Source organism: Zootoca vivipara, chromosome 8 (assembly GCF_965207765.1).
Source record: "Zootoca vivipara chromosome 8, rZooViv2.hap1.1, whole genome shotgun sequence".
Lineage (NCBI taxonomy): Eukaryota > Metazoa > Chordata > Lepidosauria > Squamata > Lacertidae > Zootoca > Zootoca vivipara.
The window spans coordinates 31,168,289-31,184,920 of NC_142591.1; the positions used below are offsets into that span (position 1 = coordinate 31,168,289).

General features: G+C 40.0%; 1 protein-coding gene and 1 long non-coding RNA gene across 6 annotated transcripts in view; one reads left to right on the top strand and one right to left on the bottom strand.

The window, feature by feature from the left end:
* CARMIL1 (capping protein regulator and myosin 1 linker 1) overlaps positions 1-16,632 on the top strand; it is a 132,331-nt gene that overhangs the window by 59,743 nt on the left and 55,956 nt on the right. For all 3 annotated transcript variants that reach the window (XM_035125236.3, XM_035125237.3, XM_088676238.1), the window contains exons 6-17: positions 951-1,048; positions 1,438-1,508; positions 1,664-1,737; positions 4,786-4,861; positions 6,255-6,343; positions 6,667-6,761; positions 8,739-8,825; positions 11,724-11,827; positions 14,072-14,149; positions 14,240-14,316; positions 15,315-15,419; positions 16,385-16,454. In XM_035125236.3, coding sequence (XP_034981127.3) covers positions 951-1,048; positions 1,438-1,508; positions 1,664-1,737; positions 4,786-4,861; positions 6,255-6,343; positions 6,667-6,761; positions 8,739-8,825; positions 11,724-11,827; positions 14,072-14,149; positions 14,240-14,316; positions 15,315-15,419; positions 16,385-16,454 — 1,024 coding nt within the window. The remainder of the gene's footprint in view (positions 1-950; positions 1,049-1,437; positions 1,509-1,663; positions 1,738-4,785; positions 4,862-6,254; positions 6,344-6,666; positions 6,762-8,738; positions 8,826-11,723; positions 11,828-14,071; positions 14,150-14,239; positions 14,317-15,314; positions 15,420-16,384; positions 16,455-16,632) is intronic.
* The window catches only part of LOC148684798 (uncharacterized), a 39,575-nt gene that overhangs the window by 4,570 nt on the left and 18,373 nt on the right, over positions 1-16,632 (bottom strand). The window contains exons 2-3 of one of the 3 annotated variants that reach the window (XR_015951651.1): positions 12,209-12,341; positions 3,538-3,639 (exon numbers count right to left, since the gene is read on the bottom strand). This is a non-coding gene — a long non-coding RNA (uncharacterized LOC148684798). Of the gene's footprint in view, positions 1-3,537; positions 3,640-11,488; positions 11,604-12,208; positions 12,342-16,632 lie in introns of those variants that run through there. The other 2 variants (XR_015951653.1, XR_015951652.1) reach the window with 2 other exon arrangements.

Consider the following 16,632-nt stretch of genomic DNA (forward strand, 5'->3'; position numbering starts at 1 on the left):
GGTTCAATGTGTGGGTTGAACCAGCCCTTTGACCTAGCAGAGAGGTGTTCAACAACCACTTCGCTCCAGGAAAGCTCTGATTGTTGCAAGTACCAATGTAATAAATCTGAAGTGTGATTAATATTGGGGGGACGGACGGACTGAAAGCTTAACTTCTCCTTCAATTCACCCTTATCTGCACTTAATGTAGATAAGTATAATAAATAAAGTACGGTAGCTGAAGGAGCACCTCTTTCCTTTCCATCCCTCCTGTGTTTTAACTTTCCCATGAGGCCATATTCCAGCTGCTTTCCTTATGTAATCACAAATGGGGAAAACCTTTCTCTGTGATGGTGCCCTGGCTGTGGAATGCCCTCCCATAAAGGAGTATGCCTGCTGTCTTATTTTGCAATCTTTTCAGTACCAAGTTAAGGTGTTTTTATGTACCCAAGTGTTTGAATTTGCATAATCCCTCAGTCTGCTTTGTTACCTGTTGTCTTTTATTATGGTTATTTGTTTTATTTACCCACCCTTCCTCCTAAAGGAGACCAGGGCATTTACGCATCTCTCTGTGTGTGTCTCTGTGTGTGTGACATTTAAAAACTGTTTAAAAATATAACAACAATGAAAAACATTAAAGCATGTAATCAATCATGTGCCTCAATAATTGTGCTTTGTTGTATTAGGTTTTAATAAACTTATTATTTATATTGCTGTAATTGTTATGGGGGTTGGTGTAGTAATGTTTTAAATTTATAAAGGGCTGAATTCGGCTACTTGGTTATGTTAGCATAATCCAGAGCAACACATGGGCAGGGGGAAGGGGCGATTGTTCCATAGAACAAGCAGAAATGCTTGCATTGGCAGAACAATCTCCTTAGCACTATATACATTGAATTCCACCCAAATATGGGTAGGCTACATTTTCACCTGTGTTCTAATTCAGATGTGTATTTTCCTCTTGCATGCAGAAGGATAATGAAAAAAGTAATTATGGAGCCGCCAGAAAGACTGGCTAATCTCCAGACATTGTGGGACAGCCAAACCGTGGCAGAATTAGGACCATGTGGTGAGTGTGCATGCTTTTTTAGGCTGAAATGTACAAATGTATAATCGCCAGTGCTGGGAAACAGTACAGTATTCTATTTATGGTAGGCTTAATTCTATTTCTAGGAGAGGCTTGGCTTTTTGGTAAAGGTATAATTAGCTCTAAGCTATAGTTAGAGTGGAGTGCCGTTGAGACTGGCTTGGGAAGGTGCTATTTTTGTACATCATTGTGCCCTGCTGTACATTACAGGCAACGTGGTCTAGACTCAGCTAGCTTCCTAATGTGCCTGCAGCATAATGTTTGTGCTCAGAAGAGAGGAAAATATACTGAGTCTTTAAGATATGTGCATCAGCTTGAAGTACCAATTCCCAAAGGAGACAAATGGTTTGTGTTGCTTCTTTTGTTTCTAGGAGGTTTTTCTCAAATGTATGCGTGTGTTTGTGACTGGCTTGGTTTTCCATATAGGGAAGAAGTTCAGTGGGTAAGTACAGAAATCTCATTGGCAGAGTTTTATTTTCACCTAGCTGTGCAAAGACAGAGAGGTGTTTATTTTATAAAAGCCCTAACTGAACCCAAACACCACCTTTCTACCATCCCAGCTGTAAAATATATTTCGTTGTGCTTTTTTCCAACCAGGATGTTGATACAATTTATCTGACTCAAGATACCAGGGAGCTGAATTTACAAGATTTTAGTCATCTCGACCACAGGTAAGCACCCGAGACATTCCAAAAACTGTTCATGGTCAAAAGTAAATACGCCATGCTGCTTTCACAGCACTTGGTATTGCGTGCATCTGTAAACCTTACTTTTTCAGTATACCGTTGAAATGTAGAGCAATGCTTGGGTATAGTGGTGACATTGTGAGCTTGCTGTGATGCCTCCATAATCTAAGGTCTCCAGACGTCCCCGTTTCCTGAGGACAGTCCCCGGATTTACAAATCAGTCCCCTGACCAAATCCATCTATTTAGTAGGAAGTTGAAAAGTGTCCCCAGATTCATTGAAAAAAAAATCTGGTAACCTTACTATAACCATCTGCAGTGTTTGAGATGATGCAACTGCTGGTATGGCTCCCATCCAAAACACTTATTTGCTTGCACTTAAAGGGTGCAATTCACTCCCACAGAAAACACTCCCACATGCTGCTCCCTGTAGCTCAGTGGCTATGCTCTGCCTCCCTGGCTGGAGGCAGCACACTTCTGAATACCAGTTGATGGAAGCCACAGAAGGAGAAAATGCTCTTGTTGTCAGGTCTTGTGTGCAGGCTTCCCTTAGGCAGCGAGTTGGCTGCTGGTCTAAATGGCCCATTGGCCTGCTCCAGAAAGTTGTTTTTATGTTCAGATGATGAAGAAGAAGAGTTTGGATTTGATATCCCACTTTTATCACTACCCTAAGGAGTCTCAAAGCCACTAACAATCTCCTTTCCCTTCCTCCCCCACAACACTCTGTGAGGTGAGTGAGGCTGAGAGCCTTCAGAGAAGTGTGACTAGCCCAAGGTCACCCAGCAGCTGCATGTGGAGGAGCGGGGAATCGAACCCGGTTCACCAGATTACAAGTCCACCGCTTTTAACCACTACACCACACTGGCTACTGTGTGGTGTGGTGTTTACTGCCATAAACAGATGGCAGGCCACTGTTTATTTGTTCTTGGGACAGTTAATATGTCTGTATCTGTGGCACAGTTAGGATACTGGCATTAGATTATGATAATAAAAAATGTATATGTTGTTTGATGTTGTACGTCTGGTCAGAATTTCAGTGCCTAGGAAATAATTGCAAACTGGAAGAATATCATGCAATGCAGGACTGTGGTGCAGAAATCTTTTCACAAGTTAGCCATGCGTGCAAATAGTAAGTTAGCTTTGTGGGGATTTAAAATTGTATGTCAGCCTGTTGTCAGCACACAGCACACGTGGGAAAATCTTTAGGCGTACCCAAGGTAGCTCTTTGGATTCTAATCATAGTGGCCATGATCAGACACCAGTTCATACTAGCTGAGGGTGCTCATGACCCTTTGTCATCTCATTATGCACAAACCATAATTTGCCTGATTGGGGTGGCGGGAAACACAGCAAAGCTACAGTTTGTTCAAACCAGGGAGGGAGGTATTGAAGGCAAGGAGAGACCGCATGAGCCCAAATCCTGTTCACAATGGCCAATCACTGGTTTGCCAGTCACATCTGAAGTGAGCTAATGTATACCTTTCTTCACATGTTTAGTTTTAGCTTTTAATGTAAGCCAATACAAAATAAACCTTGTTTCCTATTTGAAACTTATATATTTATAAATAAGTTTACAAATCAGTTGATAGTCTGATATCCTACCCTTCCTCCCGAAGGAGCCAGGAACCATACACATCCTGTATTTTATAGCACACAACGTTGTTAATAGGCGCAACACTGAACAGTTATTTTAAGTAGGGCATAGACCGAATCAACAACAAAACCTCCTATATGTGTTCACTCGGAAGTAGCCATAGGATTACAGCCGAAAACATATGCAGACTTACATGGGAGTAAGCGCCACTGGACACGCTGTCCACTTACTTCTGAGTAGACATGTACTGGTTTGGGCTAGACATTTAGAGGAGATGTTGCATACATAAAAACATCTGTATCAGATAAAAAAATTGAGAATAAAACATCAGGAAGAAAATAGATGAAAATTTACTCTTAAAACTCAGACTAGTTTTAGTACAAATCGTTTTCTTTCAGAGTAATTGCTTTATAGAGAACTAGTACTTTAAGTTCCTATTGTATGGATCAGGAAAGTTAAAGATCTGTTTTGAGCTATCTAGCATACTAAATGCTGTGGTAGCACTTAATACGATTTGCCGTAGTTAGCATGGAAGTATCCAACAGCATGCCTTTGTTGGTATTAATTTAATGGAGAAGCTGACAGAGGGACAGGATATCAAATTAAGGAGTCTAGGATTAAAGGAATGAAATTCATCTTAGGGTTTTACTTTTTAAATCCTTTACAATTAGAGGAGAGGCCATGTGGAAAGTTTTATTATCTTTTCACAAGACAGCAGTATCTTTAGAGTAAAAGGTAACTGAAAGAGATGCTTGTTGGATTCGTTCAGTCATAGGATTATGTTAAATCATCTAGCTGCCTAAAAGCCTTTAGCACTCAATTATGATTACTACACTGATTAAATGTGACACAAGCTGATAAAAAAAACCAAATGCAATTCAGTAGCTGAAACCACATTCTAAACAGGTGCTCACTTTTTAATGAATATAAAATGCCCAATCTAATACAGTATGCCCAGTCTGAAAAACCAGACTAAACAGAATTGTTTGCATTCCCTCTTACCACCTACTTTTTATTACAAATCTACACATTTACAAAGCTCTCTAAAATTGTAATTATTACACATTTCAGGTACTTTTGGCTTGAAATACTAAAACATCACACACACAGGGGCACACACACACAAATAAAACCACACAAAAAGAGAGAAGGTATGATGCATATTCCAAAAACAAGCTTACATAATCAGCAAGTATTGTCAAAAAGAGAGAATGTAATATTTCCTGAAATAGAATGTTTGCATATTCTGGTACTGGTCAAAGCCTTCCAACCTTTTTACTAACCTTTCAAGGGTCAATCTTTCCTTTCTGCATGTGAACGTAGCCTGTAAACCTGACAATTGCAGCTTCTCATGAAGATAAAACATTTTACCAAGTTGATCGCTCTCACGCATTGCTTATTATTTTCCTTTTTTCTCAATATGTGGTACTTTCTCCCCTAGGGATTTAATACCAATAGTTGCTGCCTTGGAATACAACCAGTGGTTTACAAAGCTTTCCTCCAAGGATCTAAAGTTAGTAAGTATTAGGGTGAAGGGTGACTCTCTGGTTCATATAAAATAACTAGTGCTGTGGAATTTATGAAGGTGTAATTATCCAAATGAAAAGAGGGATTTTCAGCTATAAATGTTTGTGCTTTAATTCTGCATGCAGTAAAATGTAGTGAAATTAAATGTGCAAAGTTCACTTTCAAACACTGGTAAAAGGAGAAATCCTATACACAAGAAGCTGGCATGAAGTAAGCAGTGTAAGGCAAACCAGTGTATAGTTACAAATTCTGTTTAGCATCTGGCTGAGCAGAGGGAAAATGCCCTTTTTCAGGGCTTAACATCCAACAGGCTCAGATCAGCCAGCTGGGTCCTTGCTGAGCCAAGGACTGAGGGAGTTAAGCCACCATAACTTGGTTATGCCAGGAATCTCCTGGTTCATCCTGGAACATCTTAAATGCCTCAAGTTGTTTCAGGTGATGAAGAGGGACATGGGTTTTTTCTTCTTCTAAACAATCTGTAAGTTAAGCAACCCTTTTGAGTGAAAGTTACCTTTATTATTTGAAATTTTCAAAGTCAATGCACTAAGAATAATAATCTAGTTTGAAATTGTTTGTGAGAGCTTAGCAATGGACGAATCTGCCAATTTTGGTTTCTCATTTTTCCAGTCTTCAGTTCACTTTCACATTATTTTTAAAAGTCTGCATGGCTAACCATGAAAGCAGGTCCAGTGTTGATGTGACAGAATGGATAGAGGCCCACTGAATTCACCAGTCACACCCAACTCAGAAATTTCCTTTTAAATCTGTCACTTCATGATTCTAGGGCTTAGCTAACACATATTTATCTTTTTAAGAGGAGGTTTCCTTGAACCTTGGAGACCCCTTTAGTATTTTCCTTGAAGGGACAAATAAATCTAGTAAAGAACAGTTGGCAAAATACATTGTCATCTCTCTTAGAGTTGCAAGACAGTTATGGTAAGTTTCCAGCTTCCAGTTGTTAATAATTGGTTCTACTGAGCCTATGATTTTCTATTTTCTATTTTGTTTTTTTGTTTATTGGTCAGTTGATGATGATGAGCATTTGATTCTTTGTATAGCCATCCTCTTCCTTTATGCTTTCTGGGGGATGGCAGCTCTCAACCAGGGTTGTGATGTTTTATGGGTGGCCCACTACATGGAATTGTATGCGTATTCACACCTGAAATGTCCACCAATCCATGCCTTTCTGTGGGCTTCTGGCTTTGATGTGGACATTTTGTATTTGGTGATTCACTTAACAGAACATTAGAGCCCCTCTGTGGAGCCCAACCGCATTAAAATAGTTTCAGGCACCTGCTTCGGGTATGAAGGCAGGTTGTTAATTGCTGCATACTGACTTGTTTTCATTGATATATAATATTACATCGTTGTTGTCTTTGACAGTCTGCTGATGTTTGTGAGCAGATCCTGAGAGTGGTGAGCAGATCTAACAAACTGGAAGAGCTAGTACTGGAGAATGCCGGTCTTAGAACGTAGGTCCATTTTTTCTCATAGAGGCAGATATGCAAAAAGAAAATACCAGATGTGTATTACATTGTCCAATAAATATGGCATCTTCCCTTCCCTTTGCATGCTTGTGCCTTTGCATGGTTAGTTAAGCGCTACATGCAGAAGCAAAGCCACCCTTAATGTAAAAGAGAATTGGTACATAGTGGCAATGTTGTACACAGCTTCCCAAATTCTATGCTCATTCTTTTTAAGTAGTCATTTCATAATAAGCCCTTAAATATGGTGTGATGCAACTTTGCAAGCCTTAATATAACCCTCTGTTTTATGGTTGTTGTTTTTCTTAAAGAGATTTTGCACAGAAACTGGCCAATGCCCTATCCCATAATCCCAACTCAGGACTTCATACAATTAACCTTGCTGGGAACCCCCTGGAGGACAGAGGTACTGTAGCACTTAAATTTTCTCCATTCCTAATACATGCCCAATAAGAAGATTAGTGTGGTTTCATTCATCTTTTGTCTGAACAATACAACATTTTGTCTGATGTCATTGCTTTATAAATATCCTTTGTTCACAAATGTCTGAGGATCTGGTCACTGTCCCTTTAAACTGCAAATCATGTTTAGTAGTTATAAAAGGTAAAGGTACCCCCTGACTGTTAGGTCCAGTCCCGAACGACTCTGGGGTTGTGGCGCTCATCTCGCTCTATAGGCCAAGGGAGCCGATGTTTGTCCGCAGACAGCTTCCGGGTCATGTGGCCAGCATGACTAAGCCGCTTCTGGTGAACCAGAGCAGTGCATGGAAACACCGTTTACCTTCCTGCCGGAGTGGTACCTATTTATCTACTTGCTCTTTGACATGCTTTCAAACTGCTAGGTGGACAGAACTGGGACTGAGCAACAGGAGCTCACCTGTCACGGGGATTCGAACCGCCAACCTTCTGATCGGCAAGCCCTAGTCTCTGTGGTTTAGACCACAGTGCCACCTGTGTCCCTTAGTAGTTATAGTGGCCATAAATTTAATTAAGACTAGCTTTGTTCTGATTTCACAAAAATTGCTGGCATTTAAGTAAAAAACAATAGCGGGTAATTAGTTTGGAACTGAGGTAGGAATTAAGAGGCCACAAATGTTGTATTTTTCAAAGTCTTTAGAATTACCATAATATTCACCCTAGGGAGAAGTGTTGCTCTTTTGAGTAAATAATACATTTGCGTCTGGTAATATGAGCTTAAATATTAGCATATCATACAATTTGGGTGAAAGAGGAGGTCCGTTCTGTCATCAGTATAGTAAGCATTTAGAGCAGCCAGTCAGGACAGAAATAATGAATGATAAGCTTATCACTGTTCTGCATAGCACTGAATCATGTTTCAGTCCCAGGGATTCAGTTTCAGTTCTAGGAAGTGTCAGTTAAGTAATTTGGTGGGCTTGGATACTTGCCCATCACCTCGTTTCCTGTTCCTTCCTTAAATCTAAATATTAAAACCTCGTTTGCACATTATCAAAGGGTAGGAATTCTCATTAACTTTCTCACACATTCCACATACATATTAGCATGCACTCTTTTTGTTAAAAATACTCATTTCATATAGGAAATTGCTGTGATCTTCTATTCTGGGATAAAAGAGATGCCGAAATACCGTATATTCCAGCGTATAAGACGACTGGGCATATAAGACGATGCCCAACTTTTCCAGTTAAAATATAGAGTTTGGGATATACTCGCCGTATAGGAATAGGCGCATAAGACCCGGCGCATAAGATGACCCCCGACTTTTGAGAAGCTTTTCCTGGGTTAAAAAGTAGTCTTATATGCAGGAATATACTGTATATTTTATTTTTACCATTAGTGTTTAGCTTTACGGGAATGTGTTCCCAGTAAGTGCACTTAGGGTCATGTCTTGATGGCATATCTGCTGTCAAATCCATCATATTTTTACCAGTTTAACTTTTTTATGGTTCCGTCCCAAATAATTTTGAAAATTCTACTCAGTGTGGCGAAACGTTTTAGTTGCAAACCTTTAGCCCATCCCAAACTACAGTTCCCAGGGTAGCCTTACGGGATGAAAGTGATTATTCTGATAATTACAGTGAAGCGTAGATGTGTCGTAATTAATGGCTAAGGCATCATTATATATCTTTTGTCTGTGGATGTGCAAGGCACTTCCCTTGTTTCTCCACTTAGCCTTATAGTAGCCATGCAAAATAGAAGGCTGTCCCGTTTTGCAAAAGCAACTTGTCAGAAGCCAAACTATGCATCTCTGTATGTGCAGTGCTTTGAACCCAGCTTTTGAGGTCCAAACATACTGTTGTGTCAACTGGACCACACTGTACGTCAATATTAAAACATGAATATATACGATGTAAGCACTTCCCCATTTCTAGTGTGAGCCTTTGTTGTCTTTCGTTCTTCTACAGGTGTGTCCTCACTAAGTATTCAGTTTGCCAAACTACCAAAGGGACTGACACAATTAAATCTATCAAAAACCTCACTATCGCCTAAAGGTATGTTCAATAAATGTACAAGTCATTATGGCACATTAGCTTTTGTTTTCCCTTCTGTCATCTGAGTGCTTACTCCAGTTCAAAACTTTTCATTCATCATCAGGCAGGCAAAATAGAGCTGACAATGTTTTGCAACACATTTTTTATGAGCTGTTGCCCCATTGGATGTTGTAGTCTAGACCATCAGGATTAATTGAGCTCCAGTTCAGTAGCAGTTGTCATCACAAGCAGGCTCTAGGTGTAGTCCCGGTGGCGCGGGCCGCCGGCCTGGTAGGGGGGGGGCGCTGCGCGCCAAAGCTGCGCAGAAGCCATGCTGCGCACAGCGAGGGCGGGGGCGCCGGAGCGAACTCCGCGCCTCAGTGCCAGGGCGCCCGACCTGCTTGAGACGGCCCTGATCACAAGCACTGCATAAATACACAGGTAGAGTCGCAATGAGTCTGCTCAGCACAGTGCATGATTTGCATGGCAAGTAGAATAATAGAATTGTAGAGTTGGAAGGGACCCCAAGGGTCCTCTAGTCCAACCCCCTGCAATGCAGGAATCCCAGCTAAAGCATCCATGGCAGATGGCCATCCAACCTCTGCTTAAAAAGGTGGTGGAGGTGGAGAAAAGTGGAGGATGTGTCTGAATGGCAGGTCAAGGCAGATGAAGGAACTGCAGTTGCAGAGGAAACCTTAATGTTGTGTTTGCCATTTTTAAGGCTTTCTTTCTGCACATTCTGTTTAGAATCAGGTACAGGATGCTTCCAAGCACCACACCTTAAACTATAATCACTATACTAGGTCAGCCCTTCAGTGTTCTTACAAGATGCTAGCAAACTCAAATAGCTCTCCTAACAAAAACAAATTCTATTGAGCACTTATGTCTGTCTCTGTATGTGAGATCCTCTTCTTACAAAAACCGTGATTCTCCCTCTCTCTGTGTGTCTCTAAAAAAAACTCTTCAATCTTGTCTCTTAAAGCTTTGTGGCTTTCTGCCTAGCTTATCTTCTAAAACATTCGCTTGGCTTAAGGACAACACTTCATTGCTTTAGCCATGGTTGGAAAATTTAATCGGAAGCCTAAAGGCTGAATTTTATTACAATTAAAGATTAGATGCAGAAACTGGTTGTGCTTATCACCTGTAAATTCATCCCAGGAGTATACAGAAGTGGGTCTCTTTTCCCTTAGCCTGGCCCTCCACGCACTTTTCAAGAGAGATAATTAAAAACGGTGAATTTCTGTTTGAAGAAAGCTTGGTAGCCATTTCTTTTTAGGAATTAAAAAAATGCATGTAATTTGAAATATCGCATCAGGATTTCCACTGAATTTTACAGTGCAACCTCTTCAGATATATATATATATATATATATATATATATATATATATATATATATATATATATATATATATATATCATAAGATAGATCTCTGGTGAATCTTCATATCACCAGAACGCATACCCAGGAATAATCTACTGCAGGACAGACCTAGAAGGGGAAATGGCAGACCACCACTTGTTGCATGCAGTTGTCAACTGAAACTACTCAAATGTATCATCAGGGATCTATAGCACTTCCCTCTCACGAGTCTTGCTTACTTACCAAGAGGCCCCCACCTCCAGCCTAAAACAGCTACTCCCAAAAAAACAACAGAACACATAATAGTAATATGGGCACAGACAGGGGCGTCTTAAGCACCCCTCGCGCCATGGTGCGCCGGATCTCTCCAGCGCCCTCCCGCCCCGTTTCCCAGTGCGGTGGGCGGGCGGGCAGGCACAGCGCGATCTCTCCGGTGCCCTCCCGCCCCGTTTCCCAGCGCGGTGGGCGGGTGGGCGCAGCGTGCAGCCGGCCAGCGGGCGGGCGCAGCTCGCGGCACCCTCCTGGCAGGCTGGCGCCATGGTGCCCTGCGCCACCCAGCCTATACGTAGGGCCGGCCCTGGAGCACAGAGACCCAGATGCTAGCCCTGCGCCCATGTCCAATCCAGAAACACTATAACAGGACATAATAATGTTATCCAGAACTGAGTAAATAGCATAAGATCCTTTGCCAAATAATGTTTGTAATCACATGCTTGCTCTTGAGTTCCTTATTTGTGCTCCTTTTCATGGTTAATTGCAATGCATGTTTTGACTTGCAGCTTCATTTTTGGTTGTCCTAGATCTGCTTTCTGGAGCACAGCAATTAAGAGGGGTTTTTTTTAAAAAAAATGCTTTTCTTAATAAATTATAACATTGCATGCTGTGATGTTTCATTTTTATTCCAATCTTCCTAATGTTACTTTCCCCCACGCTGCTGTCTCTAACTTGAAGCAGCCTTAATCTCTTATCAGATTCTGAAAACTTAATTCTTCTGCAGAATCTTCCCTGGATCACTAAAGCTTCACTTCCTCTGTGCTACCAATTCATTCCCATCTAACCCATTCCCATGCTACCTTTTTTAAAATTTCCATTTAGCCTATAAACCTGTTGAATACAGACTGGAGATCTTTGGTAGCCTGCACAGTACCTATCACTCTTTTCTTTCTTTGTGAAATGGTTGATCGTGTTTCAAAAGGATTGTAACAATTCCATATAGCAGCCACATTTATGACCTTAAGAAAGGAAATGTTTATTTTCTGAGATCAGCCTCCCACAGACTTTTGCATTACTTGTTTTTTCATCTTAATAATAATAATAATAATAATAACAATAATAATAATAATTTATTTATACCTTGCCCATCAGAATATGCTCAGCATTTGGGAAGCATAGTCTCTCCAGCAGTGCTGTTATCTTAAATATTCATTGCTGTTCATGTTCTTTTGATGAAGTGCAGAACAGGAAATCATTAAATTTTTCATAGAAACTGTATATTTGCAGAGTGTATGTTAATACTTTACTGAGCACAACCAAGGCAAATGTTGACCATTTTGTTGCAGGGGTAAACAGCCTTTCTCAATCACTGACTGCCAACCAGCTTTTAGCTACCACGCTGACCCACCTTGATCTCTCAGGGAACATTCTTCGGGGTGATGATCTTTCAGTAGGTGCTACTTTTTTCTGCTTCCTAAACAAATCTGTTGTGTTAAAGCAATCGGTAAAGTATATACCAGTGAAGACAGCATTGCAAAAAAAAAATCGGGAATAGCAGAAAGCACATTCGTTTCCCCAAGTCGCCTAATTTTAGACAGTCTGCCAATCGAATGTGTCATGTGAACCACCTGTTAGTTCCAATCCTTGATGTGCATAACAATCTATAGGAACGAAAGGAATAAGTCCCCTGAGGTTGTCAGCCATCTTCCATTACTTTCCTTAATCTGTGAAGAAAGCAACATAGCAAGCACCCTAACCTATGGCTCAGGTTGTTGTTGAAGATAATATGGGCTGGTTCACCTATCATAGTAAACCAGAGTTAATGGCTTACCATGAATGAGCAGATCACTTTGACTTTGTTCCTCCATGAGCAAGAGAACCCTTGGTTTAGTATCATGTCCGAACCAGATTTCATGCTTTATTTCACCAGTGGTGGATCTTGCGTTCTCAAATTTTAGCAGCACCTCCAACAAAAGAAGAACGGATACAAAAACTTACGGAATATGCAGAAATAGCGAAACTTACCGGAAACATAAGAAATCAGGATAACAAACTTTTTATAAAAGAATGGAAATGGTTTGTTGAACATTTACAAACAAATTGTAAACAGATAAGGACAGTGGCAGGATTCATAAGTATATAATTAAAGTAGATGAATAAAAGAATAAGTTAGAATATGCAGAAAATGATAAAAATAAATTTAAGGAACCGTACAAAGAGGAGGAAGGAAGTCGAGTTTTGAAAAGTTAAAATGACTGTAAAACTTCTGAAATGTATGAAACTGAAAATCATTTTAAAAATAATCAGCGGCACCCTGTGCAGTTCAAAAATTTGGCACCCCCTTGCCTCTCGCCAGGGGAAAACACTAGTTTCTTTCAATACCAGTAATATACCGTATTTTTCCGTCTATAAGACGCCCCCTATTTGGGGGGACTCGGATTTAAGAAAATGGGGGAGGTGGTCCTGTGTATAAGATACCCCCTAATTATTGACATTATTGTTTAGGGGGGGGGACCTAGTCTTATACATGGAAAAATACGGTACTTCTCATTGTAAGATGGAGGGGAAGGGATGTGTACTTCTGTTCATTGCAGAATCCCTTTCAGCTGAGTGCAGCTACTCCTGTGTCAGAAAGGCTAGAAGTGGAGGGAAGGTTTTGGCTTCCTCAGTATGTCCTCTCTTTAACCCTGCCTCAATAAATTCAGTGGACGTCACTATCAGGAAAAGTGAATGAAACTGCTTTTGAGGGCAGAGTTTGCTCTCTCTAAATTGTGACGCAGTTTGAAGTTGGCTTGCTTTGCCCCTGGTATAGAATCCAGCGATTGCCCTGTGGGCCGAAAAGCAGGGTAGCAATTTTGCTTTCTTCCACCCCAATCATAGGTTCTATGCTGGGAGTAGCCAATGTGGTGTCCTTATAGGGATTTGCAGTCCTTCAGGAAAAAAGAAAGAAAGCAGCTCTTCTCTTAATTTAGCTGCTTTTTTTCTGTGAACTGCAACACCTTGACAAATAACATGGCCCATGTCATCCCCTTCCCTTTTTTTATGAGAGTGTTTATTCATGCATACATGTATATATAGCTCTCAGATTTTCAAGCTATTAAATTATTTCTGAAATGCCTTGTGGGAATTAATTCTGGGTGGAGGATGCAGCTGAATTACTAGATCCAGTTGCAATTTAATAGCTTACTATTTGGCTGAAAGGTAGCTGGTATTCTAATCTACTTTGTAATTAAAAATAATGGTTCCTTGAAACTGGGTAGTTAATTGATTATTTAAAACTGAGGCATGCATGTGTTAAGGCTATTATTTGATCTTATGTAGGCACTGGTTTTTTCCTTAGTACTTTCGAGGTATTTGGTATTTAAGGACCAGGATGTTGTGGTATCATAAGGGTGAAATAAGAATATTTGTCAGGGCAGCAGTTACTTACTTTTTTTTTTTAATAAACATTTTTATTAGATTTTCCAATTTAAATATCCAATTATACAAATATCAATTAAACATTTTATCCAAATCTTCTGCCAAATTATACAAATTTATCAACTCCCCATGCTTTAGGCTAGCCCTCTTATAACGCTGCAGTTCTTTCCCACTGGGCAGCAGTTACTTTCAAGATCAAAAAAAGTGGATATGAATACTAGAAGAAAACTGAAGCTTATTTTTAAAATTTTCTCTTTCTGTCTCTCCCTTATAGTTCCTGTATAATTTTTTGGCCCAGCCAAACGCGATTGTTCATCTGGATTTATCCAACACAGAGTGTGCGTTAGACATGGTAATAATTTACTAAAGTGAAGTCCAGTTTTTCTGTTTCAGATTGGCTTATGTGTAAAATTACTACCGCATCTTCTTATTTATGATTTAGATGTGTGGAGCCCTTCTCCATGGCTGCCTTCAGCATCTTGCCACCCTCAACTTATCCAGAACAGTTTTTTCTCACAGGTCAGCATTTATCGTTATTTGTGTAAATTAGATACTGTATCATGAACCTCCCCCTCGCCCCCCCCCCCAAAAAAATCTTAGAGAGCTGAAAAACACTGTATCTGGTGAAATGATATTACAGCACTTGTAAACGAAAGCATTTAGGTTGTATGCACTGCGAAACTGGATTACAGTAAATGACAGTGTAGGTAAATAAGGCTGGAAACTATGAGGGTGAAAAAGGAATAAAAAAGTTGGAGAATCTTGCTGGATGGTGTAACTCTGTGGTGATTTGGGGAGGTGTATGCCACGTGCAATGATTTCTGTATATCATGTGATAACTGTGTATGAAAAGTCATTTGTAAAGTATCTCTTGTACATGTTACGGTTGCCTCTTACCTCTGCCATGCTAACTATACTTGAAAAGGGAACATTTAAGTGTCATTTGGTAGGGCTAGGCAAAGAAAAAGTGAAACAGCTGGGTGTGCATGGTTGCTCACATATTGAATGTGTGTAAATGGGGGGGCGGTTGCCTGTATCATTAAAATATGTGCGTTACTATAAGTTTATTTTTAGAGGGTCATATCCAGTGCTGCAGCTCTGCTTGTTCAAGGGAGTTTTGTGAGCAGAGTTCTCTCTTCCTCTCTCTCTTCCTCTTCCTGTCCCTCCAGCCCCAACATGCACTCAAATTCATCTCCAGAAGAGTGTGGGACCCTTCAGAGCAGATATTGGTGGTAGAGGGGAGGAAACTGAAGTTCTGTAGCACCAGCCCACACTGGATAGCACCCAGTGGTTCCTGTTTGTTTTCTGCTGCTTGATGCTTGTTGAACTACCGTAGACATTTGAGACGGATGAATTAATGCTATTATTGCATTTTGATAAGTGTTAGCAATTGTATCTCTTTGGATTGCAAACATACGTAACAATGATCACAAGCCTTATGTGGGAAACAGCAGATTTAGGAGCAGATCTTAGAGAGGTTTGGGGATGTTGACTTCTATCTGCTTGTTGCTTTACAGAAAGGGCAAGGAAGTACCCCCATCCTTCAAGCAATTTTTCAGCAGTTCCCTTGCTTTGATGCAAATCAACCTTTCAGGGACTAAACTTCCTCCTGAGCCGCTAAAGTAAGTGTGCTATGAATTTTGTCGTAAGATTTTAAATTGCATTGTGATGCTCTCTTATGTAAATTTATGAATAGGCAGGAAAGTTGATAGTAGGGTGTGTTGATTTCATATGAATAAAATAGACCAAAAAAATGTTCTGCAGATTTTGGCTTATAAATAGTCATGCATTTGATTCCCTGCAGTGTTATGTGTTTTCTTTACAGTTCCTGTTTTATGAATAGTAAAATTACTCAGTTCTTTCGTGTTCAGTTTAATTTGCTTGATTTTTTGATGTTTGAGTATTTAATTAATAAATGTTATACTTTAATTGTGTTTAACTGAAAGGTGTTAGAACTTACTGACTCGGCTTAGATCATTCAGGACACTGCAGACTCATGTGGTCCCTCTTCCCTTTTGCTAACTATCATTTTATAATAGGTCCTAGACAAACTTTATCCCAGTAGCCACCATATTCAAACCATAGAGGAGACGACCTGTATACAGGAGGGAGCAGAAGAAGTGTGCCAGCCTATGGAGACACTTCCAAACCATGTTTTAATTATACAGTGTATTCTAAATAGGATGCAGTGCATTTAGTTATCGTACGTTGCCAATGCCTTTCAGTAAATATTTTTTAAAAATTCCTTCAGTAGCACCTTAAAGACCAACTAAGTTTTTATTTTGGTATGAGCTTTCGTGCATGCACATGAAAGCTCATACCAAAATAAAAACTTAGTTGGTCTTTAAGGTGCTACTGAAGGAATTTTTTTATTTTACTTCGACCCAGACCAACACGGCTACCTACCTGTAACCAGTAAATATTTTGTTTGTTTGTTTTAAAATGTATCCTGCTTTCCACCATGTAGTTCTTAAAGAGGCATCCTACAACAACACATACAATATACAAAAAATATATATAACAGGAATTTCTCTTGTGACTTGATTGCCATTCTAGTGTTCCATAAGAATTCGAATTCATTTTTCAGAGCACTCTTACTGGGTCTCGCTTGTAACCAAAATGTGAAGGAGGTGTTTTTAGATCTGAGCAGCTGTGAGGTAGGAAATGCTTACAATCTATAATGTCATGATTATATTGTTCTCCTTAAACATAATGGTTTCTGTATATTTTGTGTTGGCCATGCTGAAGAAGCAATAAGCCAATTTTAAAACCTGTTGCACATTCACAGAACATGCCTGGCCTTGTGTACAAGTGCACCCATTGTACAGACATGCA